Source organism: Megalobrama amblycephala, linkage group LG24, assembly GCF_018812025.1.
Source record: "Megalobrama amblycephala isolate DHTTF-2021 linkage group LG24, ASM1881202v1, whole genome shotgun sequence".
Lineage (NCBI taxonomy): Eukaryota > Metazoa > Chordata > Actinopteri > Cypriniformes > Xenocyprididae > Megalobrama > Megalobrama amblycephala.
In genome coordinates, this window is record NC_063067.1 from 29374375 (window position 1) to 29401522 (window position 27148).

Genomic DNA, 27148 nt, shown 5'->3' on the forward strand with positions numbered 1-27148 from the left:
ACACATTGTTGGAAAGCTTGGAGACTGCACTTTCAGAATCTGTGAACAACTCAAAATGCCCCAAAACCGACTTGTGTCCCTACTTTCCGTGACTGGTCACATATATATATATATGTTAGGGCTGTCAAAATAACGCGTTAGTTTCGATTAATTAACTTTAAAAAAAACCTGCCATATAGATATTTTTAATATTATTTTTTTAAAATATTATCTTATTTTTAATATTAATTTGGCAGCAGGTGTCACTTTAAGACCTGACGCACAGATCCATTATACTGTTACACATGCGTTTTCTTTCTCAATTGTTTACGATCACCTAAAACATAACTGACTGTGTTTACGTGAATACTCACCAAGACCAGCATTTTAACATTATTTTGTGTGTATTTGATTGTTTAAGTGCAATAAGCATTTAAAAATAGCTAAATTTGGTACTGAGAGGTGGCTTTGTGTGCACGCAGTTTGGGTTTGAGCACAAAATTTGCGGGAATAAGTAAAATTATGCATAATACACGCAATCCCAAGATGAAATTCAAGCTCTCTAACATCAACAATATGCATCCGGGGCAAATGAAACAAGTGAGGAGAGACGGGTGTGTGTGTCAGCACAAGTATTGGAAGCATTTCAGATATTTCAGTATATATATTTTTGACAACACTAAATTGCATTTAGTTTACTATTTCACAAGCCTTTTTAAAAGACTACAGTTGAAAAATGCATATATATAAAATTAAACCCGCCAAAGTGGCTAGAGAAGTGACTGCGTTACACACCACTGCTGAAATCCACAAGCATTTGGTGGGTTGGCGTGTATGTATGTGTGTGTGTGTGTGTGTGTGTGTGTGTGTGTGTGTGTGTGTGTGTGCGTGTGTGCGCGTGTGTGCGTGTGTGTGTGTAAATAAACAAGGTGTAAAAAAAGGTATGTCATTTATACAAGCTGATGTTCTACAGTAAGATCATGCTACTGCACATCCTGATTAAATAGACATTTTCCCATACTTTTCTTTCTAAAAATACACAAATCTCATGGAAGTTTCTTTTCATTTTCCACATAGATAATGAATGGGTAACTATGGTGTTATGGTCCCATTCTGTTTTGGTTTCATTAGCTGGGTTTCCATCCAAACGCAAAGCGAATCTTTTCAAAGTTCGCAAAAAAAGAAAGAAAAACGAATGCGAATTATTAAGGCTGGAATACACTACACGACTTAAAATCTGAACGGATTTTTTAACAACAGGCATCATACACTTGCCGACTTTGTAAATGGCTGGGCATCATACACTACACGACTGAGGATCACACACTTCCAGACTTTAATATCAAAATATCAAACGTGGTTTTAAATCCTCCGACTGGATGGAATCAAAGTCTGAAGCTAAAAAATCGGAATCTGTGACCATAATATTTTATAGCAATAAACATTAAATACGCATTATTAAATAGACAAAATGCATAAAATGTATTTAAAAAATGAAATAAATAATAGTTAAAATTACACATTACATTTACAGGTGCTGGTCATATAATTAGAATATCGTGAAAAAGTTCATTTTTTTATTGTAAATTATTTTTAAGAAATGAAACTTTCATATATTCTACATTCCCTACATGTAAAGTAAAACATTTCAAAAGTTTTTTTTTTTTAATTTTTTTTTTTTTTATTTTGATGATTAGAGCGTATACAGCTCATGAAAGTCCAAAATCCAGTATCTTAAAATATTAGAATATTTCCTAAGATCAATCAAAAAATGGATTTTCAAAACAGAAAAGTTCAAGTTCTTTATAGTATGTTCATTTGTACACTCAATACTTGGTCGGCAGCACATATTACAGCAAATGACTTGTTCTAGCACAAATTACAGCATCAGTGAAGTGTGGCATGGAAGTGATCAGCCTGTGGCACTGCTGAGGCACTATTGAGCCTTCAGATCATCTGTATATTGTTGGATCGACTGTTTCTCATCTTTCTCTTGAAAATATCCCATAGATTCAGGGGTCAGGCATGTTGGCTGGCCAATAAAGCACAGTAATATCATGGTCAGCAAACCACTTGAAAGTGGTTTTTGCACTGTGGGCAGGTGCTGAAGTCCTGCTGGAAAAGGAAATCAGCTTCTCCATAAAGCTTGTCAGCAGATGGAAGCATAAAGTGCTCCAAAATCTCCTGGAAGATGGCTACATTGACTTTGCACTTGATAAAACACAATGGACCAACACCAGCAGACGTCACGGCCCCCCAAATCATTACTAACTTCAGAAGCTTCCCACGAGACTTCAAGCAGCTTGGATTCTGTGCCTCTCCAGTCTTCCTTCAGACTCTGGGACCATGATTTCAACATGAAATGCAAAATTTACTTTTATCTGAAAAGAGGACTTTCGACCACTGTTCACTGTCCAGTTCTTTTTCTCCTTAGCCCAGGTAAGATGCTTCTGACGTTGTTTCTGTTTCAGAAGTGGCTTGGTAGTCCTTTTCCTGAAGATGTTCGAGTGTGGTGACTCTTGATGCGCTGACTCCGGCTTCATTTGATTCATTGACAAGTGTTTGAATCGGCTTTACTTGACAGTATTCTCAAGCTTGTGGTCATCCCTGTTGCTTGTGCACCTTTGCCTACCCAATTTCTTCCTTCTAGTCAACTTTGCATTTAATATGCTTTGATACATCACTCTGTAAACAGCCACCCCATTCAGTAATGACCATCTGTGATCTTGCTCTCTTTGTGGAGGGTGTCAATGATTGTCTCCTGGACCATTGCCAAGTCAGCAGTCTTCCCCATTAGTGTGGTTTCAAAGAACAAGAGATACCCGGAATTTATACTGTAGGGATGGTCATTTAATGAAACTCAAATGTAAATATTCTAATATTTTGAGATACTGGATTTTGGACTTTCATGAGCTGTACGCTCTAATCAATCAAAATTAAAAAAAAAAAAAAAAAAAAAAAAAAAAACTTTTGAAATGTTTTACTTTACATGTAGGGAATCTAGAATATATGAAAGTTTCATTTTTAAAAATAATTTACAATAAAAAAAATGAACTTTTTCACGATATTCTAATTATATGACCAGCACCTGTATATTAGGTAACACTATATTTTACTGTGTCCTTATTACACGTTATATGTAGTTACTGTAGTAATAACTATAATATGCACAATTACAAATTACATGCAACTAACCCTAAAGTAGTTAATTATTATTACTTAATACTTAAATGTATAATTACTCTGGGCACTTTATAAAATGTATTTTATATATTTAAATGCTGTGCTGTCGAAAGAGTCCAAATTGATGTTAATTATTGGGTGCCACAATTTTAAGGAATGTTAAATTTAATATTTTGAAATGACACAGGGTTTTGGTTTTGTCTGAACGTTTTTAAAAAGAGAAAGAAACATGGTGAAAATTGTGCATTGAGAAGCTTGTTGTGGCAGATGTTTGGAAGGGCCTCAGGATGCTCTCCTGATAGAAACAGGCATATGGAAGAGACAAGCTGATTACGCTAGCGGATGTCTCAGGGAGTTTGTGTGGGTCGCTCTCCTCTAAATGAAGCTGAGTCTCAGAGACTTCCCATCGGGTTCACAGCGTCAGCTACATCAACATTTAATTGGTTTGTTGAAGACTTATGATTTCGCAGAGCATTATGAAATCCATCTTGTTTAACCATAAATAATTTTACATTTCCTATTCGGTTTGATATGTCTTCAAAGTAGTACAATGACTTTTCCCAAATCTTCATTTCCTGGTATGAAATGAAACATTAAAGCCTTTCAATTTTGCAGTGCTCCTAAATGGCACACAAGCAAAGTGCCTTACAAAGCATCTAAAAAATTCATGGAACCATCATGCATTAATTTGTACGAACCCTTTTCAGGAAAAACGTCTATGCAAGATTAGTGTTTAAATACACATGAGGAGCCCCGACGGCAGCGAGTGACATCTCAAACACCACAATGAGACAAAAAAGGACCATGGAACTGACTTGTTTTGTTAACTGGAACAAATGATGGCATTGTTTGCTAAGATGAAGCAGTGGATCACTGGTTTTTCTCTTTTTGTGAGATGTTTAAAGGCTAATACAGTTGGATGACTGGGTGGTAATTTGCAGAAGAGGTAATAAGGTTTGGTGTTTCAATAGAAACAGCAATTATAGTTTTGATAGAATCTGCCTCGCTCTCTGCTAAATTGCTTCGGTGTGAGGAAGGGAGGCGAGGGATGAAGAGGGCAGAATTACCTGGCCGTACTTGGAACCAAAAGAAGAAAGCAATTTAGAAGAGTATAGAGGCAACATTTCAGAGGATAAATACCAGATAGCAATTGGACTGAAAGGTCAATCTAAGCCTCCGAATCACTCATGTGAGCGTTATGAGCTTTAACAGAGAGAGCAAGGTAAGTCCAGTCCAGAAGTCCTCTGATGAGCTTCATACTGATTGATAATAAACAACGCTAAATTATTGGACATGGGACAGAAAGCTATTACCCCTACTGATATATATCGTACCATGGTACATTGATACTTTGGACTTTGATGAATGATAGCACTTTTGCTCAAGGCATAAAAGGAGCTGTTTTTTTAGTGGAGACCGAGGTTCAGGACATAAAAGGTCCTTTCACACTGCGCTTAACCCAGGGTTATCGTCATTCTAAACACCGCTTTTAACCCTGGATAAAGGAACGTTTTACACTTATGATTTAGAAGCGGGATTAGCACCGCTTTTTACCCGGGGTTTTGAAACCCTGCTCTGGAGCAGGAAGAATTGAGAATTGAGAGGAAAAATGTCAAATACTAACAGAAAAAGTGACAATTTGAGTGAAGAAGAGACCGTTTCATTCTTACCTTTATAGTCTGAAATGTCCATTCAGTACAATGTTAATTTTGACAGCAAATTTTGATTTAGTTTTAGTCATAGTCTTTTGACTAAAATGCCATTTAGTTTTAGTCATATTTTAGTCATCCGAAATTGTTTTAGTTTTAGTCTAGTTTTAGTTGACTAAATATCATAAGATTATAGTCGACTAAAATCTATTTTTGTTAAATTGTAATGCATTAAGCATTTGTCTAACAATACACAGATCCTATACACTGATATAGGTACATCTGATATTCCCCAAACTGACACACTTATCATTGAGATACTATTATAGTTTTCGTTTAAAACTTTTTATTAGATTTGATGTTTAGTTTTTATGGTTTCATTGTAATTTTAGTTAAAAGTTTTAGTAATTTTTTGTGTTTATGTCTTTTAGTTTTTGCTTTTAAATGTCTATAAGTTTTTATTTCTGTTTATTTTAATACCTCAGGTTAAGCTAAAGCTTGGAAACTAGATGAAATAAAATAAGTTTACATTTTTATAAATTTATTTTTTTTATTTCAGTTAATGTTTATTTCAAGTAATGAAGATTTCTTTGGTTTTAGGTTTTAGTTAACTATAATAACCCTTATACTTGTAAAATATATTGAATAAAGTGTCAAATAATGTTCTTAATCTTTCCTTCCTGTGACAGAAGATACAGTAGTTTACTATGAATTAAACAGAAATCAAATTAAATACAGTTTATTGTGTAAACATAATAACAATAATGACCAGGAAAAAATAATAATTATAAACCATCTCGAAATACACTGTGACTCTTATTCTGAAATGTCTGTGGTCTGCACTGTAGCAGGCTGCTCTCATGAGGGTGATAAAATATGCATTCTTACAACCGTCTAAAACATGCTATAATATAAACATCGTGTAGTAAACATTGTCATAATTCATCAACATTAGCTTATAAGCAATCGCTTGGCATAAATGTGCACTATTCATTAATTGCAAAGCAGTCTGAAGTGCTGCTGCACGAGCCTGTAGAGGGCGCAACAGCGCCGCGTTTCCCGCGGTTAGATCAGCACTTTACTTACACTTTAAATGTGCGCATCTTCCACACAGGAACAGCAGTCCTGACTGGATATCTTACCAAATCGTCCCTCTCTTTCATTTACGTCTCGTTTTCATTCGTTGACGAAAATTAGAGTAGATTTTAGTAATAGTTTCAGTCATTCAAAATGCATTTTTATTTAGTTATCGTCTCGTTTTCATCCGTGAAAAAATGTCGTTGACGAAAATTATGACGAAAATTATTCGTCAACGAAATTAACACTGATTCAGTATAAACTAAATGAGTACAGTCGGCAATATGAGGATGCGCAATGCTACAGCTATATAAACAGGTCATGTGCTATGTGCTATGTGCTATGCACCGACACCACAAATATGTAAATAAGAACGTTAACCCGGGGTTTAGGAATGTACAATGTGAAACGTCAGCTTATGAATATCAATGATTAATTGTTAACCACAGATAAATTATGAGCAGTGTGAAACATGAAGCAAGATAACCCAGGATTCTAATTACCCAGGGTTTAGAATGACCCAGGGTTAACTATTTCAAGTGTGAAAAGCCCTATAAAAAACCAATTACCTCAAACCGAGAATTGTTGATCCTGGAACAACATTCCTGTCCAAAAACAGTAATAACTCTAACCCTACCAATAATTTATCCCTAAAATAAGAGGGAAATGATATCACTGTAAATCCAAATAAGTTGGCAAAACTCAAAAACATTTGAGGTTATCAGTTATATCAAATTATTTAAGTTTAAGTAAGCAGAACTGGTAGATTTCAGTTTTTTACTCATACATTTTAATTGCTCTTAACTTGAACATTTTGAGTAAGTTAATTCATACATTTAACATAAAATTATCATGTAATCTTAATTTAAGTATTCTTAGTAGTGGAAATTTGGGGAGGGGTGACCTATAGGGTCGTTTTTTTTTTTTTTTTTTTTTTGGAGGACAGTCTGTCATACAGGCTTGGAATGACATTAGGGTGAGTAAATGATGACCAAATTGTAATGTTTAGTTGAACTATCCCTTTAATTCCCAAGTTAAGCAGAAGCACTTAGGCTACATTCAGACTGTCAGTCCACATCCAATTTTTGTGCATATCTGATTGAAATCTGATCAGATTTAGCAAGTCTGAATGGCCAAAAATCACATGAAATGCGATTTTTACAAATCCAGTTTGAGCTACAGTACGTTCATAAATGATTTGAAATCCTATTCAAATCGCATTTATGGAAATCTGTTTCAGTCTGACTGCTCTGATCTGATTTTGCATGGTTTATGCAACTTTCTCACGGCACATAAAACATAAACGTCAGACGCTGTTATAGGAAACATGCTGAAAGTTGCTGCAGAAACAAGGTTGTGTTGTTGCAAAGTGCCGGACAAGCAGAAAATGACAATATAATGGAGACTGGTGGAGACGACGACACCGAATAAAGCCGCTCATACCAGCCTTCTATGTTTCTGCTGCTCCCTCATCATAACACAGCAGTCCAGCATCGGCGTCTAGAGGTCTGACGGGCTTTAAACTGAGGCCCGTACCCGAGATTGTTTGACCCGACCTGGGGTGCGTTTCCCGAAAGCATCGCTGGTGAACCATGGTCGTAAGTCCCATTGAACTCTAATGGCAACGACGGAATTTGCGACCATAGTTCGCTTCGGGAAACGCGCCCCTGAACGGTACAGTTATAGTTTAACCTGATCCGAACCCGAAATACATTGCATCATAAGCCAAGGCAGCTTTGTAAGACCTACACTGCACGTAACCGCTGAGCTATTTATTGGTCAAAGAATGACAAGATCATATCGTACAAATTTTAAATTGACAGAAACATCAGGCTAAGTAGTAGAAAAGACGAACAGAGGCCATTTGACATGGTATCGCGCCTCATTTCATTCATATAGTTTGCACTCAGTCACGTAGCCTATTATATCGTAGGATGTTTTAAACATTTAAATACACATATTAAATAAAATAATACAAAATGTGTATGATGTTTTAGGTGATAGTAGCCTGCTCTTGACAAAGCTGATTTCTGAGAGAGAAACGCAGCTATTTGATTTACGAACGCGCTTGGCTCATTTCATTCATAGAGTTTACACTTAATCGTCTACTATATCATACAATGTTTAAAACATTTAAATATACATATCAAATGATGTAGTACTTTACAGTAGACCTACTGTACTCTTGACAAAGCTCTGATTTCTGAGACAGAGACGGCAGCGCGGTTATTTGATTTGTGGCTGCTCTCAGTAGTCGTTCACTCACTCATACATTTTTGCGTAGTAATTTTAGTGGCTTGTGTATAATTGTGCTATTCATGAAAGCTTAACCCGAACCCGTTCCGAAACCCGCGAGTTCTTCGGGGCCCGTCGGGCTCGGGTCGGGTTGCAGACCTCTAGCGGCTACACATTGTCATGTTGTAAATAAGACAACATCTGTATTGCAAACCCCATTATTGTTTTTGGGGTATGCCTACCAATGCAACGTCATTGCCATAGAAACAAATGCAGATATTCCGGAAAACGAAAGAGGGGCATGGACACACAAATCGGATGCACAGTGCAGACGTCAATCATTTTAGATCAGATTCCAAGATTCCGGATTTGGAATGAGAGTCTGAACAAAGCCAAAACCTTCTTCATCACCATGCTCAACACCAAAAACACTTGCCTCTTCGGTTCTTTTACATGAACATTATCCAAAACGCAGATCAAGACCCTTCTATGGTCAGAGTGGTTGTCTAGTTTTTCACCCAATCAATATTTCATATTTTCATTCATGCCCACTGAATCAAATATGACAGGCTGCTATAGACGGCCTCTCTTTAGACATCCACTGAAACCCTGCTGGCTGAGAGACGCGTCTAAGAATAAACTCACACAAGCTGTGTCCTCCAGCCATGCCAGCCCAACAGTCCCCAGGAGCCAGATTTAACTCACTCTGACAGGTGATGTCAACTATCAGAAACAAACTAATCAGCTTTGGCGGGACTTCTATTTGACCGTCCTCCTCTCACGAACACCCTTCACCTGTTTGAACCCTCACACAAGTCCTCTGTTTGAACCTCAGGTGAGGATTTTTCCATTCGGGTGGCTCAATTAGATTCCTTTATCATAGCACGGAGGCCGGGACTTGGTGAAGTGTTAAATTAAATTTGCCCCTAAGCTGTTGGTAGAATTCCCTGACACAGCATTTAAGTGGTCTCTAATTCCCTCTCCTTGTTAATGTGGGGGTACACTGGGGTTTGACACTTGCTGAGGCGGGAGTTCTGAGGACGTGTCTTGCTCCGAGGAGACCCTGATACTTTGTGTCTTCAAATCCGGGTTGTCCTTTGAAACTTTAAAAGTTGTACTTAAGTGAGCTTCAAAAGAAGAGAAATTTAGAGCTTTTGTATCCCAAAAAGACTCCCAATTAAATGTGGACATATGTTATATTGGTAACACTTTTCACTACGGTTTCATTTGTTAACATTAGTTAACTTACATTGAATTAATAAGGAAAAAATACTTTTAAAGCATTTCTTAATGTTAATTTCATCATTTACTAATACATTATTAAAATCAAAAGTTGTATCTGTTCATATTATTTGAAGAGCTCTTTTCCAAAACGCTATAAATCCATTTCAATAGTTTTCATGAAAATGACATTTTTTTACCTAGACCTATACATTTTGTTAATATTCAATTTATCCTGTTAAAATGGTCTATTGGCTCAGTCTGAACATGTTAAACAATGATTGTTAAATGAAACAACAATTTTGTTGATTATAAATTCAAAGTTTTTTTTTCTTTTTCTCAAAACGCTACAAATCCATCCTCTTTTTTTAGCTTTTTTATATAAAAACATCTAGAATCTCAGTATTGAAAGGGTGACTATATGTTTTAAACAGTTTACTGAACTGTTTGATCGCCTGATACGATGTCAAACACTTGCGCGCACACACACGAGGCAAGGCGAGCCTCTTATAAAGCAGCCGTGAGTTGAGCGCCTCTTCTTAGCCTTTTTATATAAAATCATCTAGAATCTCAGTATTGATCGGGTAACTATATGTTTTAAACAGTTTACTGAACAGGTTGATCGCCTGATACGATGTCACACACTTGCACACACACACATACGAGGTGAGGCGAGGCGAGGCGAGCCGAGACACCCTTATATTCAAACGAACCTATCTCGGGAACCGAGCCAAGTTGGCGCTCCGGACTCCAGCCCCCAGGATGTAGGTCTCACTGGCTCATCCAGGCCATCAAAAGTGTTAATAGAGTTTAAAGCACTCATTTTGAAGACTGAGCAAAAACAAACTTACTCGCTTCAAAGAACCGCCATGTTAGATTGCATCGAACGCTCACCGAATTTTGATTGGTCGAGAGGACATATCGCATTTAGGCTAAAAACGGATTCGGCGCTTATAGCGTTTTGGAAAGAAACTGCATTTTGCAGTACATTTTAAACAAGGAAATATAGCGATTTGGCATGAAACATTGATGGAGCAGAGAATAGGTTCAGTACACAGCAAAATGGCATGACCAACTCATTTTTTTTTAAATTTGGCGTTTATCGCGTTTTGGAAAAGAGCTCTTCATTTAATGCACCAGAGCTAACATCAATTAAAATAAACAGTTGTATTTTTAATAACTAATGTTTACACAGTTTAATAAATACTGTAACAAATGTATTGCTCATTGTTATTTAATGTTAGTTAATGCATACAGGTGCTGGTCATATAATTAGAATATCGTGAAAAAGTTCATTTTTTAATTGTAAATTTTTTTAAAAAATGAAACTTTCATTTATTCTAGATTCCCTACATGTAAAGTAAAACATTTCAAAAGTTTTTTTTTTTTTTTTTTTTTTTTAATTTGTTGATTAGAGTGTACAGCTAATGAAAGTCCAAAATAAATTCCGGGTAATAAATTCCAGGTATCTCTTGTTCTTTGAAACCACACTAATGGGGAAGACTGCTGACTTGGCAATGGTCCAGGAGACAATCATTGACACCCTCCACAAAGAGAGTAAGTCACAGAAGGTCATTACTGAATGTGGTGGCTGTTTACAGAGTGAAATATCAAAGCATATTGAATGCAAAGTTGACTAGAAGGAAGAAATTGGGTAGGCAAAGGTGCACAAGCAACAGGGATGACCACAAGCTTGAGAATACTGTCAAGTAAAGCCGATTCAAACGCTTGGGAGAGCTTCACAATGAGTCAAATGAAGCTGGAGTCAGCGCATCAAGAGCCACCACACTCAGACATCTTCAGGAAAAGGACTACCAAGCCACTTCTGAAACAGAAACAATGTCAGAAGCATCTTACCTTGGCTAAGGAGAAAAAGAACTGGACAGTGAACAGTGGTCGAAAGTCCTCTTTTCAGATAAAAGTAAATTTTGCATTTCATGTTGAAATCATGGTCCCAGAGTCTGAAAGAAGACTGGAGAGGCACAGAATCCAAGCTGCTTGAAGTCTAGTGTGAAGTTTCTGAAGTTAGTAATGATTTGGGGGGCCGTGACGTCTGCTGGTGTTGGTCCATTGTGTTTTATCAAGTGAAAAGTCAATGCAGCCATCTTCCAGGAGATTTTGGAGCACTTTATGCTTCCATCTGCTGACAAGCTTTATGGAGATGCTGATTTCCTTTTCCAGCAGGACTTTAGCACCTGCCCACAGTGCAAAAAACACTTCCAAGTGGTTTGCTGACCATGGTATTACTGTGCTTTATTGGCCAGCCAACATGCCTGACCCTTGAATCTATGGGATATTTTCAAGAGAAAGATGAGAAACAGTCGATCCAACAATATACAGATGATCTGAAGGCTCAATAGTGCCTCGGCAGTGCCACAGGCTGATCACTTCCATGCCACACTTCACTGATGCTGTAATTTGTGCTAGAACAAGTCATTTGCTGTAATATGTGCTGCAGACCAAGTATTGAGTGCACAAATGAACATACTTTAAAGAACTTGAACTTTTCTGTTTTGAAAATCCATTTTTTGATTGATCTTAGGAAATATTCTAATATTTTGAGATACTGGATTTTGGACTTTCATGAGCTGTACGCTCTAATCATCAAAATTAAAAAAAAAAAAAACTTTTCAAATGTTTTACTTTACATGTAGGGAATCTAGAATATATGAAAGTTTCATTTTTAAAAATAATTTACAAAAAAATGAACTTTTTCACGATATTCTAATTATATGACCAGCACCTGTAATGTTAACTAATGGGATATTATACAACAATGATTTCTGGTCTTCGAAATTTGATTGGCTGATATATTATATTGTATTGTGGTGTGGTGATTAATAACTGCATATCAAATTTGGCTGAGAAATTTCTCCCAAAAGATAATTTAAAGTCATTATTGTTTTAAATAAGAAAATAAGCATCAAATAGACTATAAAAGTAGCTTTATGAAGAAAAAAAAAATATTTGATTTGATTCAACATAGAATTTATTACACAAACTTTTAGGCTTCAACGGCCATGAGGGTGAGTAAATGATGACAGAATTTTCTTTTTTTGGTGAACTTTAGCTTTAATAGGTTTTTAATATGGAAATAGTATTTATTTATTTTTATTTTTTTTAAATGAAATTATGCTCTAAATAAAAAACAAAAACTGCCAGTAGGTGGCGGTAAATGTCTAAATAAGTAAGTCATTGAGTGTTCATTCATTCATTCATTCAATTCGTTCAAATGGCTGATTCATTCAGGAATGAAGTAAATGGCTCTCTTTATGAATGGAACATTGAATCATTGGTTCACCCGACTGATTCGCTCAAAACACGGATTCATTCAGAAACGAAGCACCGCTGTGTGTTACACAGATATGCACAACAGTCCCGCTTTGGCTTTATAGGTAAACTTTCATTGGCAAAATTTAGCAAAAACAGACAATATTGTCTAAAATACTCAATATTAACTTCTTATTTATCAAACTGTTGTATAAAATCAATATCACATTTGCACACGTGCTATTCGGGACAAAAACATCACTCGAGTTGTTGCCCTGCTTCATGTTCATCACCAATCACCAAAATTAATTAAATTAACGCATTAAATCAACAGCCCTAATTATATTATATTTGACTGTCTGTTAATTAATTTATTACTTTAAAAAACCCTAAGTAGTATGTAAAATTAAATTAAATGATAAAATATTCATTTACTGCATTGCATCTAATGCAATCTTTTTGCCAACATATATATATATATATATCAGTATATCAGTACAGTCCAAAAGTTTGGAACCACTAAGATTTTTAATGTTTTTAAAAGAAGTTTCGTCTGCTCACCAAGGCTACATTTATTTAATTAAAAATACAGTAAAAAACAGTAATATTGTGAAATATTATTACAATTTAAAATAACTGTGTACTATTTAAATATATTTGACAAAGTAATTTATTCCTGTGATGGCAAAGCTGAATTTTCAGCATCGTTACTCCAGTCTTCAGTGTCACATGATCCTTCAGAAATCATTCTAATATGCTGATTTGCTGCTCAATAAACATTTATGATTATTTTCAATGTTGAAAACAGTTGTGTACTTTTTTTTTCAGGATTCCTTGATGAATAGAAAGTTCAAAAGAACAGCATTTATCTGAAATACAAAGCTTCTGTAGCATTATACACTACCGTTCAAAGGTTTGGGGTCAGTAAGAATTTTTATTTTTATTTTTTTGAAAAGAAATTAAAGAAATGAATAGTTTTATTCAGCAAGGATGCATTAAATCAATCAAAAGTGGCAGTAAAGACATTTATAATGTTACAAAAGATTAGATTTCAGATAAACACTGTTCTTTTGAACTTTCTATTCATCAAATAATCCTGAAAAAAAATATTGTACACAAATATTTTGTACAATTGTACACATTAAATGTTTCTTGAGCAGCAGATCAGCATATTAGAATGGTTTCTGAAGGATCATGTGACACTGAAGACTGGATTAACAATGCTGAAAATTCAGCTTTGCCATCACAGGAATCACAGTTATTTTAAATTGCCAATATATTTATATATATATATATATATATATATATGTATATATATATAATGATGTTAGTTATAACGTGTTATTATAACACAACACAATTATTGAAATCAATTATGAGTTGCACCTCTCGTTCATTTGCCCAGAAGTGGAGTGATCCATCATTGTCAACTGCAGTAATATTGGTTAAGTTCTGTATGTTTCAGGTGTTGGACTCTCACCTCTGCTGAGCAGCTGTAGGTTGCGCACTTCCTCTCTGACCTGTAGCTGTAGGACCTGCTGCAGGACTTCCTGTCTCAGTGTCTCTTGGATTATACCCATCCTCTCCAGCTTTTCTCCATTCAACCGCAACAGGGCACGACCTGAAAAAGTGTGTGAAGTAGAGGATGAATGACAGTTTAAAAAGTCAGTGCAAGCTTTGTAAAATAGCTAGATGGAACAGAAAAGGATTATATCTGGAGAAAATTTGATCAATAGTATGGAATTGGTTTACATTTCTTTAAATCCTCCCAGAAGTCATCAAATTAATGTCACAAGTCTTGCCAACAGAACAAGCCAACCCATGAAAAAGTTTTTAAGATGTCTTGCAGCTTTCTGAATATGAAACCAGTAACCAGACTTTCCCTTCCTGCGGTACAGTTTTAGCTCTGCTGCTTCTAAGACACCTAATTTTGCCCAATATATAATTTGTGGATAAAGCAATTCCAGAACATATTGTTATTAGCTTCTGTGAAAAAAAAAAAAAATCATCCAAAGTGGTGGATGAAGAGAATGTTGACTTTTAATGTTGACTATTAAAAAAAAGCAAATACTTTGTATGCTCAACTCACACATGAGCCATGAATTTTTTTGCACTAATTAGTTTGTCAAAAAGGTGACCAAATAGATGAGTCGAAACAACAACAATAACAAACTACTGGAGACACAACAGCAATAGACGCCTGAGTTGACAAGCTTGTGTGAGGGGGTTAAGAAATACTACTCTAGTTTAAACACGTTTTTTTAAGGTTTAAACACATTTTTTTATCCCTCATAACCTCTGAAGAGAAATAGCACAGATACACTAAGTATTCACACCAAAACTTAAAGGGTTAGTTCACCCAAAATTGAAAATTCTGTCATTTAATTACTCACCCTCACGTCGTTCCACACCTGTAAGACCTTCGTTCATCTTCAGAACACAAATTAAGATATTTTTGATCAAATCCGATGGCTCAGTGAGGCCTCCATTGACAGCAAGATAATTAACACTTTCAAATGCCCAGAAAGCTACTAAAGACATATTTAAAACAGTTCATGTGACTACAGTGGTTCAACCTTAATGTTATGAAGCGACAAGAATACTTGAAAACAAAATAACGATTTTATTCAACGATATCTAGTGACGGGCGATTTCAAAACACTGCTTCATGAAGCTTCGAAGCTTTACGAATCTTTTGTTTCGAATCAGTGGTTCGGAGTGCGTGTCAAACTGCCAAAGTCATGTGATTTCAATAAACGAGGCTTCGTTACATCATAAGTGTTTTGAAACATTTCGAAATTTCAATGGTTCACGTGACTTTGGCAGTTTGATACACGCTCCGAACCACTGATTTGAAACAAAAGATTCGTAAAGCTTCGAAGCTTCATGAAGCAGTGTTTTGAAATCGCCCATCACTAGATATTGTTGAATAAAGTTGTTTTTTTGGCGCACAAAAAGTATTCCCATCGCTTCATCACATCAAGGTTGAATCACTGTAGTCACATGACCTGTTTTAAATATGTCTTTAATAGCTTTCTGGGCATTGAAAGTATTAATTATCTTGCTGGCAATGGAGGCCTCACTGACCCATCGGATTTCATCAAAAATATCTTAATTTGTGTTCTGAAGATGAACAAAGGTCTTATGGGTGTGGAACGACATGAGGGTGAGTGATTCATGACAGAAATTCAATTTTTGGGTGAACTAACCCTTTAAGTATAGTTTCGGCTTAAGTTTAATTTCAGTTAGTATGCTACCTTAGAAGTCAGCTGTCTACAGTATGTAAGCAGTAGACAGCTTACTAGTTTTGCAACAGAGAGACCGACGGCGTACCTCACTGTCCCGTCACTGTCAGAGCCTCGCCCTTCAAAAAAACATCACAAAGCAGGAGAATTTATTGCCATTCGCCCCAAATGCGCTCGCTCTAATTAAGCGCATAAATCATCTTGTTCTCTCTTACAATATAATCATCCATCCTCATTCTCACCTGGCAAGTACACAGACACTCCCTCACAAGAACGCCAGACATAGAGTTTACGTAACGAGAGTCTATTTTAAGCCTCATTAATGAACGTGTCCAATTTCCCGCACATATTGCTTTGTGTAATGATTACTAATGAAGTCGGTTTATGTAAGGCTGATTTTATGACCTTGGATGAGCTTATTGATTTGTGTGGTGTGTGTCCAGGAACATGGGCACTGGACAGCTATTCCCCTCCGCAAATGAAACATAATGACCTTAATAACAGCTGGCTGTGGCTATTTCTCTGATGATGTAGTGGAATTGGAGAGATGAGTGCAGTGTGGTTTGGGGGTTCAGAGACTGGATAGCGATGATTACAGTTTTACAGATCATTTACAGAACTTCAAGGGCTGTCCCTTGAGAGAAACCACTACCTGGCGTTTAATTACTTTCTCATAAGTGAGATTTGGTTACAGAAACGTTATAAATTCAGACACGGTGAACAAAATGCCTCATCTCGGTTAGTCAGTGGTTAGAGGCAGAACTACTTCTTTCAAGTCATAGCTTTCTTTCCTTCATTAACATATTTCCAATTTAAACAGGAATTTTAGTAGGGCCTCAAAAGATACTGGGCAACCCAGGCTATTGTAACAGAAAAACATGCCCCTACCTACATTTTTTGCAAAACTCCAAAAATGTACCTATACATACAGTACAATTCACTGCAGTTTCCAGCTGAAATTAACACTAGTGACAGTAAAACACCAAAAACTTTTATTCCTTTCCATGAAAATTGTGATTACAGGGGCAGATTATCGATTGATAAAGACTGATAAAAGGGTCATGAATTGAGAAATCAAATTTTCCTTACTTTTGACATACAGTATAACAGGTCATCATACTACAAGAATATCCTGTAAGTTTCAGAACTGAAAGGTTCCTTGTTAGTCCAAAAACAGCTTTTATTTAAACCAAGCCCAGATTATAACTGGACGTGCCTTTATATTACGTCATAGATAGGTGAAACACCGCCTCTGCAGAAGAAGATACACTAAATCGCCTACTTCTACATCGTTACCACTGATTCACGCATGACAGGTAGTAGGTAAATAATGCTGCCTTCACATGCTATCGGAAATTTGATAATTCCCACTTCTGAAGTCATTCGTCTTCTGAAGGGCGTTCATGTGCAATTTTTACCTAGGAAACTCATATTTACGATAATTCTGAGAGCACGTGAAGGCAGCATAACAGACATGACGCTGGATCGAGCAACTAAGCAATAAACATGCCTTTGAAGAGTGCAAAATGTTGTGCAGTGCCAGGTTGTGTAAAAACACAGTAGCTGCATTGGATTTACAGAGAGCCTGAAGTTCAAAAATGATGCTGTGCCTTCTATATCGGATCCGACAAGAACGGCACAAAACACTTCTGTGAGTAAAGTTTTCACTGTGTCACTATTGCTTTGTTACAGATAGTTTGATATGTATGGATTATGTCTAACCAAAATCACCAGTGACCAGTGATTTCTGATATGTAATGATTGTCAGATGTTCTTTGTCTCAAAATAGTTTATTGTCAGTAAATCAAACCAGTGACTAAATGGTTAACTTCACATTGTTTCTCTTAATAGGATGAAAATAATCTTTTATTTAAACTGTGATTAAATTATATATAGAAAGCGATCAAAGAACACTCCCTTTACAATCGCTGTAGCTGTCAATCAAACAGACTTTTGGCTGAAACCCCCATTAGAATCAACAAATCTCTCACTGTAAACCCGAACCCTCAAAATACTTAATTGGTTTGAGTAGGACAAACTTAAATTGAATAAATTAGTTCAGTTAAATTAACTGTTATGAATATTTAGAACTTTCTTTTGAGTTCACAGCACTGACATAGTTCAAGTAAACTGAACTGTTTTATAGTTTTGAGTTGTATGAACTCATTTCTTTTAAGTTAGACTAACTTAAGTTTAACTGAAACTGGATTGGGATTTCTGTTTCCCTGCATGCTTTGCCCATGACACTCAAAAGGGAGAGTAAATGCTAAAATTAAGTGTTATATAATGTTTTTTGGACAAGATTAATGTTAAGGGAGATTTAGTAGTGATTAATGTTTTGTTATGCTAATTTAGAAGAGTTTCTGTTAATGTGGGTTTTTGGAGAGTTACCATCATGGTGACTAGTAACACATGTGGCTTGGTTTGAGAGCAGGTAAGTTACATGTTTTAAGTTGCTGTACTCATTCAGTAAGTGTTATACCATATTGTTAACATGTTAGCGAAATTTGCAAATTGGCATTTTCTGTATTTTCTTAGGTTTTACAGTGAAGTAAATAACTCATTTGATTTGCAACTCAAAAAATTTGATGTAACTGATTACCTAAAATTTTTTGAGTTAGCCCAACTTATTCGGGTTTACAGTGCTTATTTACATTATTGTGTTACACTGTTAGTTATGATGAAAGCATTCATTAGTGTGCAGAAATCGAGTTACAATTAGGGCTGTGACGGTAGGCATGACAACCGCGCCACTGCGGTCGTGTAGTGTCACCGGCGGTAGTGTGATGTATATACAGGTGCTGGTCATATAATTAGAATATCGTGAAAAAGTTCATTTTTTCATTGTAAATTATTTAAAAAAATTAAACTTTCATTTATACTAGATTCCCTACATGTAAAGTAAAACATTTCAAAAGTTTTTTTTTTTTTAATTTGTTGATTAGAGCGTACAGCTCATGAAAGTCCAAAATCCAGTATCTCAAAATATTAGAATATTTACATTTGAGTTTCATTAAATGACCATCCCTACAGTATAAATTCTGGGTATCTCTTGTTCTTTGTAACCACACTAATGGGGAAGACTGCTGACTTGGCAATGGTCCAGGAGACAATCATTGACACCCTCCACAGAGAGAGTAAGTCACAGATGGTCATTACTGAATGTGGTGGCTGTTTACAGAGTGATGTATCAAAGCATATTAAATGCAAAGTTGACTAGAAGGAAGAAATTGGGTAAGCAAAGGTGCACAAGCAACAGGGAAGACCGCAACCTTGAGAATACTGTCAAGTAAAGCCGATTCAGACACTTGGGAGAGCTTCACAATGAGTCGAATGAAGCCGGAGTCAGCGCATCAAGAGTCACCACACTCAGACATCTTCAGGAAAAGGACTACCAAGCCACTTCTGAAACAGAAACAACGTCAGAAGCATCTTACCTGGGCTAAGGAGAAAAAGAACTGGACAGTGAACAGTGGTTGAAAGTCCTCTTTTCAGATAAAATTAAATTTTGCATTTCATGTTGAAATCATGGTCCCAGAGTCTGAAGGAAGACTGGAGAGGCACAGAATCCAAGCTGCTTGAAGTCTAGTGGGAATTTTCTGAAGTTAGTAATGATTTGGGGGGGCCGTGACGTCTGCTGGTGTTGGTCCATTGTGTTTTATCAAGTGCAAAGTCAATGCAGCCATCTTCCAGGAGATTTTGGATCTTATCTGCTGATAAGCTTTATGGAGATGCTGATTTCCTTTTCCAGCAGGACTTTAGCACCTGCTAACAGTGCAACAACCACTTCCAAGTGGTTTGCTGACCATGATATTACTGTGTTTTATTGGCCAGCCAACATGCCTGACCTGAATCTATGGGATATTTTTAAGAGAAAGATGAGAAACAGTCGATCCAACAATATACAGATGATCTGAAGGCTCAATAGTGCCTCAGCAGTGCCACAGGCTGATCACTTCCATGCCACACTTCACTGATGCTGTAATTTGTGCTAGGAGCAAGTCATTTGCTGAAATATGTTCTGCCGACCAAGTATTGAGTGTACAAATGAACATACTTTAAAGAACTTGAACTTTTCTGTTTTGAAAATCCATTTTTTGATTGATCTTAGGAAATATTCTAATATTTTGAGATACTGGATTTTGGACTTTCATGAGCTGTACGCTCTAATCATCAAAATTAAAAAAAAAAACTTTTGAAATGTTTTACTTTACATGTAGGGAATCTAGAATATATGAAAGTTTCATTTTTAAAAATAATTTACAATAAAAAAAATGAACTTTTTCACGATATTCTAATTATATGACCAGCACCTGTATATTCATATATATTCTCAAAGGTCGCATTAACTGAAAATTTTCCGTCATTGACAAAATGTTTTTAGCAGTGACAGAAAAAATCTGCAGCCCGTCCGTCATTTTGACAGATTACTGAGGCTGACGTAGCTTGTAACTGTAATTCCCACCCCGTCCATTTGGTGGTGAGTGCGCTCCAGTGTGGCAGCAGAGCGCGAGTTCAGTCTTCAGAATAAAATGAAAGTGATACATACAGGCGAGTACCCGGTTTAAGTCCATTTTATAATAATAAAGTTATAATACTTATACTTACTTACTTAATTAAGTTTCTAATCCAGTTCATTTTGTTTTAAATGGTTGGTTTTGTTATTTTTCTTGACTTTAAGTTTATGGTCAATGACTGGCTTTTCTGAGGTAGACCTATAAATGTGCATAGCCTATGACTATTTGCTTATCATGCAAGTTCACTGAATAAATGAACTGACGTGATACAGATTTCGGTAAGCCATTAAATGTCTTGTCATTCAACATATAAAAATTAAAATGACAGGATAATTTCATTGACGGATGTTTTACGATCCTTTCCATCAAAACGATATTTATTTAACGCAACCTCTGATATATATATATAAAACCAACCCTTTCAGCCCCCCCACCACCGCAACACTGGTGGTTGTGGTGATTTCCCACCGCGGAAGTAAAAAATTGCCACCGTCACAGCCCTAGTTACAATGACGAGAACGCTGCATTCATGCACTCAACAACATGTCTGTGATCAGCTACATGCTCATCACTGCAACCTTTCATGCCACAATCTCAATATAATGCTATAATCAACACTTTTCACGATTCGGTAAACCTTGAGAACTGTATTAGTAAAAACGTGCTAAAAGTTTTCAAGAGTTCCACATATAATACTTAGCTATTTTCATATGCAAAGATGTTAGCCAGTCACAGCAGTGGGCATTTAAACTGAAGTCTCACAGCAGACACACCCCTTAAAACAGAGTGTTCAAATAAGAGGGCTAAAATCACTCTGAAAGTAGGAAAAATGCCTTTTTATTACTAAATTATGACCATTTTGATGTAAAAATCATACTAACATTATAAGTGCACCCCAGGAAACATTATAAAATAATGCAATTCATGACCCCTTTAAGGCCCGTTCACACCAAGAATGATAACGTTAAAGATAACAATAAAGATATAGTTCTAAATATAAAAGAATAGCTATGATAATGATATAGAGAAATTATACCGCTGGGATCACTTTCAGAATATTTTTTTTTTCAGCTGATGAACAATAAAAAACACTGACAGCCAATCAAAATTCGTTTCGAATTTAAGGAATTGTCTTGCTTCCTTTGAAGTTAGCAGTGAAAAAGACTAGGCGTTGTTTTTATTCCACTATATTGACGTCGTCAGCTAAATTCACTGTTAGATTAGATCGATTGCACTAACTATTCACTCCGAAACATAACATGCTGAGGACATCTGCTGGTTAAAGCCATGTAAATGCAACAAGAACAGCAAAAACGTTGTATTCACTTCGAAACAGCAGCGCATGAGCTTAGAATAAACAGACCGTTATCGTTATCGTTATCGTTATCGTCATCGTCACCATCACCCTCCATAACACAGTCACTATTTACATCTCATACTGTCTGTAAACTCTTATGGACTGATGCATTTGTACTATATTCCAAAGAGCTCTGTTATCAGTCCCACAGTGGGAAAATTAAAATTAAAGAATATCTGTACCGGCTGGGCCTGATTGGCATGGAATGGAATGGTTAAGCAATGAGAATAATTTGGCCCAATGGTGGAAAAGAGGCTTTTGTTAATATTATCGTGTAGATTAAGGCTAGCCACACAAATGAGGATTTTAAGCCCAATTTTGGGCCCGATTTGCAACCTCCAACAATCTGGGGGGTGTGGCCCAATTCAAGGCTTCTCACAAATGACTTTTTGTCCAAAAAATCCTCAGTTGTGTGGTGTCATTATTGCGATTATTTTACTGCTCCCGTTCACATCAGAGCCCATACGATCCCAAATTGTACATATCAAACATGATTGATCGGGCTGCCTCTGACGTGATACCCACGATAGTCAATGAGAGTGAGCAAGCTTCACCAACGGGATGTTGCGTGCTTCTTTAGCTGAAACTTGGCAGCCACAAACATGCCACAAAAGTGGAGTATTGAGAAAGAAGAACACCCATATTCTTTTTTTCTCCTTTTTTTTTCCTCACGCCAAGAGAAACAGCTGACGACGTCGATCATAATCCATTTGTTTTTCTTCTTAAAGGGGTACTTCACCCCTGGAAAGATGAATGTGTATTTAAAATTGGTCATTTATGTAGTAGAAATGTGAAATTATTTTTTAATTTGGAGCTTTCTAGACTGAGAAAAGGCAGAAAATGTATTTTTGACTAATGTGGATGAAAGACAACAACTCCCAGAATGCACTTGTTTTGCTGCCCTTGCGAGGCCACGCCCAAACCATGCCTATCGGTTACAGGCGGCATTACCAGGAAAATTCAAACAACTAGGCTTGCTTTGTTACATATTAATTCTATAAATCGTGAGTTAGTTCATACATTTACAGCGAAATTGTGCTAAATTGCTTTGTACCTGGATGTACACCCAAAACCAGGAAAGGACAAGTAAGTTTCCATCATTTTCCGATTAAAGATTTGGAGCGATGTAAACAGTGGCTGCGGGCCATCAAAAACCCGAAGTTTGGAGATGACACCGTTATAGAAAACCTAAAAAAACGCAGAATATGTAGTCTCCATTTCAAGCACGAGGACTACGAACCAAATATCCTTGCAATGAAGAGAACCATTCTGAAGGACATTGCGATACCATCGATATTCACTTTCCCAGAGGACGAACAGCCTGGGCATCTGGTACTAAGCGTATTCGCCTAGAGGTAAGACTCGCTGATACTAAACTGATAACACAGTAGCCTATATGTAGTGTTGTAGATAGCAGTAAAACTGCAAACTTAGCAAAGTAACGTTAGATAGACAATTACATATAAGTTGCATATAAGTTGACTGTTATCAAAGTAAAGCCACTGTTCTGTAAAACTGAGTTAGTCTATTTATCTATTTATGCTAACGTTACCACAAAAGCCTGTTGCTGTATTGGTTGAGATGACTGCAGAGACCGATAAATTTGCGAGATGAACCACTGATGTAGTGCAGACTATAACAAAATAATGTTAATTACTGTAAGCTTAAAAATATAATTGACACCCACTTTTGGTAAAATCTTTGATCTATGTCCAAAGAGTTCCACTGTAAACCTGTTGTAAACACATGATGATGTGAGCGAAATACCGGAGTGAACATGGCTGTAAACGACTTTTGCAGATTATGCGAAGTTAGGGGCGGAGCCAGACATTGTAAACATTCGGGGCTTAGCCCAAATCTATGTTTGTCCAAAGACATTTTAATTTTGAATAAAATTTTAATAAAATGTACATTATTTGACACTGTAATTTGTAAAACTTTATTGAAGGTACCAGCTCTAGGGAGGTCCTGGGGCATGCCCCCCCGGAAGAAAATTTTGTACATTTTAAGGTTAAATGCATCAATCTGGTGCACTCTGGAAACTCAAAATTAAGAGCTTCAACACATGTACAGTGTGCAAATTGAACAAAGAAACAGCATTGACTTGTACCTGGACATTAAAAAGGGTTCAAACATCTTTTTTTACAATACTTTTGTACTCATTTCTTTTTAAAAGATAAATCCTTGAGCTTTTATTTTGATCATCACCAGCTGATCGCGTGCGCAAATGTGCGAGAGAGAGAAAGCGCGGCCGGTGTATGGTCGGATACTGTAGAAAAGCGGTATTGAACTGCTTAACGTATTTTAATAGAGAGATGTGTTAAGAAAAATTATATTTTGAGAGCACTGTTAAGAAACCTCTAACCTGAAATTCCTGCTTGCTGACTGTCTCGCACTCTTGCGGTTGACTGTGCTAGCTCCTCCCCTACCTGCTGCATATTCAACAGAGAGGAAGAAACGGAGTAGCCCATAGGCTACCGGCAGCAAAGAAATGTATTCTATAGGCTAGATTATTTTTAAGGTCTATTTTTACAGGCTGTATGCAGTATATGCAAAGCCAAAGCGCAATGAAATAAAGCAACTTATGATTTCGGGGGTTTACATAGGCTATTGTCCAGTTTCATATTTTCTCAGTGACAGTCATTACATTCGGGGCTTGACTCAAAACATTCGGGGCTGAAGCCCTGGCAAAATCGGCTGGCGCCGCCCCGAAGTTTGCATCCCGTGTCTCGTTTCCCATTTCCGCGGTCGTTTCGGTTTTCGATTTCTCTAACCTACAATGTAAAACTCGGCGCTTAGCATCTACGTCACGGCTCTCAGCCCGCCCTCTGTTCGTTGATTGGCCCGGCTGTTTCCAGACCGGTGGCAAACACAAAGCTCTGACTGAGTACAGAAGCGAAATGAAATTGAGCGGAAGTAGGAAGTCAGACGTAGTCAGGCTAGTAGTTCACGGACAAGCCACGCAAAATCGCGTTCAGTATCGAAGATGAATCGACTTCGATACTGAACCCGATTTTGCGTGGCTTGTCCGTGAACTACAGCTATGCAAAATGACGATTTTTGCGTCATCGGAGGCTTTTTTACAGAATAAAAATGCATAAATCTCTCATCTCGGGCTGATATGAAGGGGGAAAGCACGGTAATTCGAAAATACTAGTGGTATTCTACTAATACAAAGCTTAATGTTAAATCCTGAAGTATCCCTTTAAGTCACGTTTGATCTTGCGAATCTCTGTGAGATCTTGTCTCACTGTGAACATTTGTTACTACAATTTTAACCAGCAGATGTCCTCAGTATGCTATGTTTGGAGTGAATAGTTAGTGTAATCGATCTAATTCTAACAGTGAATTTAGCTGATGAAGTCAATATAGTGAAATAAAAACAACGTCTAAGCTAAACAATGTTGTTGAAACTAGCACTGGATACCTGAGGTAATTTTATGTTACACACTGTTTGCTAGCCTTGCATAATGATCTCATTGTTAATACTTCTCACCATTTATTCCGAGGGTATGACTGATTGTTTTCCATATATCCATTTTCTTTAAAGTATCATTGAAAAGGGGGTTTGAATTGTCAAACAGTGGTGGCTTTTTCTGGACCTCGGTGGTTAACTTCTCCACAATGTCGTCTGCCATTTTAAATGCGTGAGAGCTTAAATTCGAATGGCTGTCAGTGTTTTATCGTTCAACAGCTGGAAAAAAAATCGATCTGAATGTGAGCCCAATGATATACATTCTCTATATCGTTATTGTTATAGCTGTGGTGTGGACACTGCTATTTTTTATATTTAGAACGAATTTTAGAACCATATCTTTATCGTTATCTTAATAGTTATCTTTCTTGGTGTGAACGGGCCTTTAGTGTACGTTATTTTCAAATGTGATCAAAAGTGCCACTCACTGGACTTTTCATTTCCAGACGGTAACGATACGTACATTAACCTACATATTAAAACATTGCCATTTCCACATTCATCTGTTATGAATAAAACTGAACATGCTTTTCATACCACTCACTGGACATTTTGCTTTGAAAGTGTCGCAAAGCGTGTAAGCAGCAACGTCATTTTGCAGAAATGTCGCCACAGGCACATTTTTCCAATGAGCCTGGGTTGTATTCGGCCCTGTTGCCATCACAATCAAAGATGCTCTCCACACAGCAAGTGCAGAATGATACTACAACTGCGAGCCAGACTCGTGGGTTACACCATCACAATCTAGTTGTGTTGTGTCGCATCACACTACGCAGCACGCTTCCAGTGTACAGATGGTGCAACATCTGTGCCCAGATGCCCAAGGCATGCCAATGTCATTATCTGACCTTGGTCAGGAGATAATGAAAGGCTTGTCTCTTTTACGTCACAGCCACAATGACGCAAGACCCTTTCAAAATTAGTAGCAGATAGGGGTGCGACGAGACAAGACGAGACACGAGATTGAGTTAACGAGAAGAGATTTTAAGAAATCCTCAATGACGAAATACACGACTAGAAAAATAGTCTGCAGGTGCATTTGAAATGTTTTAACTAATCATCTTGTAATTAATGTCATTTCAGTTCTACTTCATGAGTATGAATTATCATGCAATAAAAGACAACAATACTCAAGCACTGTAAAAGTTTTTGCCACAAACTCAACTGACTGGCTTCTCTCCTGTAGGATTTCATATGAGTCACTTCAGACCTCAGAACTGTACATGATTTATGAGCTTCTACAACTTTTGATCTCCTAACTGAACTCCTTTTCAAAAATTGGTCATAGAAATAAAATTAAAATAATGAATAACACAGTTTCCTCTTAGTCTTATTAAGTGCAAACAATACTGTAAGTGCAACTATAATCGTGTATAAAAGTGCAAATAGAGACCAAATTTTCTTCAAGCATGATACAGATCTAAGAGATGGTTACAACTACACATCCCAGCCTAAAGATAGCTTTCATATTGGGAGATATTTGCATGCATCAGGGAGCTGCAAAAAGTGGGGTATTGAAATCGCGTTCGAATGCGCGCTCGCGTTTTACTTCCGCTTTCAATTTCACGATTGCGTGTACTCTGTGAATATGGAGCGGCAGTGCTAAGATCAGACATTTGTCAGACGCTTTTAGGCTCTGTTGCGCAATGAATCCTTCGCCATGGTCTTGTCAGTCACTTGCTTACGTCACGTGATCAGTGAACTCTGATTCCCGCTGAACTACGCACGACCCTGCTGCTCGTGTTGGATGAGCCTGGATGGAATTGAAGCGACTGTTATCCAACTCAATTAAATGGTTTTAATTTCCGATGAAAATCAAAACGACAGTGGAGGCGTACACTAGGAGTACATTAGGAGCTTTAGGAGTTTTAGGAGTACAATACAAATGTCTACAAATGATCTCAAATCTAACAGACACTGACTAAAAGCTTTCTTGACTA

At 36.8% G+C, this 27148-nt stretch overlaps 1 protein-coding gene across 1 annotated transcript in view; it reads right to left on the reverse strand.

Moving 5' to 3' along the window:
- samd10b (sterile alpha motif domain containing 10b) overlaps positions 1-27148 on the reverse strand; it is a 124632-nt gene that overhangs the window by 7625 nt on the left and 89859 nt on the right. Inside the window, exon 4 of the mRNA XM_048178384.1 lies at positions 14095-14235. Coding sequence (XP_048034341.1) covers positions 14095-14235 — 141 coding nt within the window. The remainder of the gene's footprint in view (positions 1-14094; positions 14236-27148) is intronic.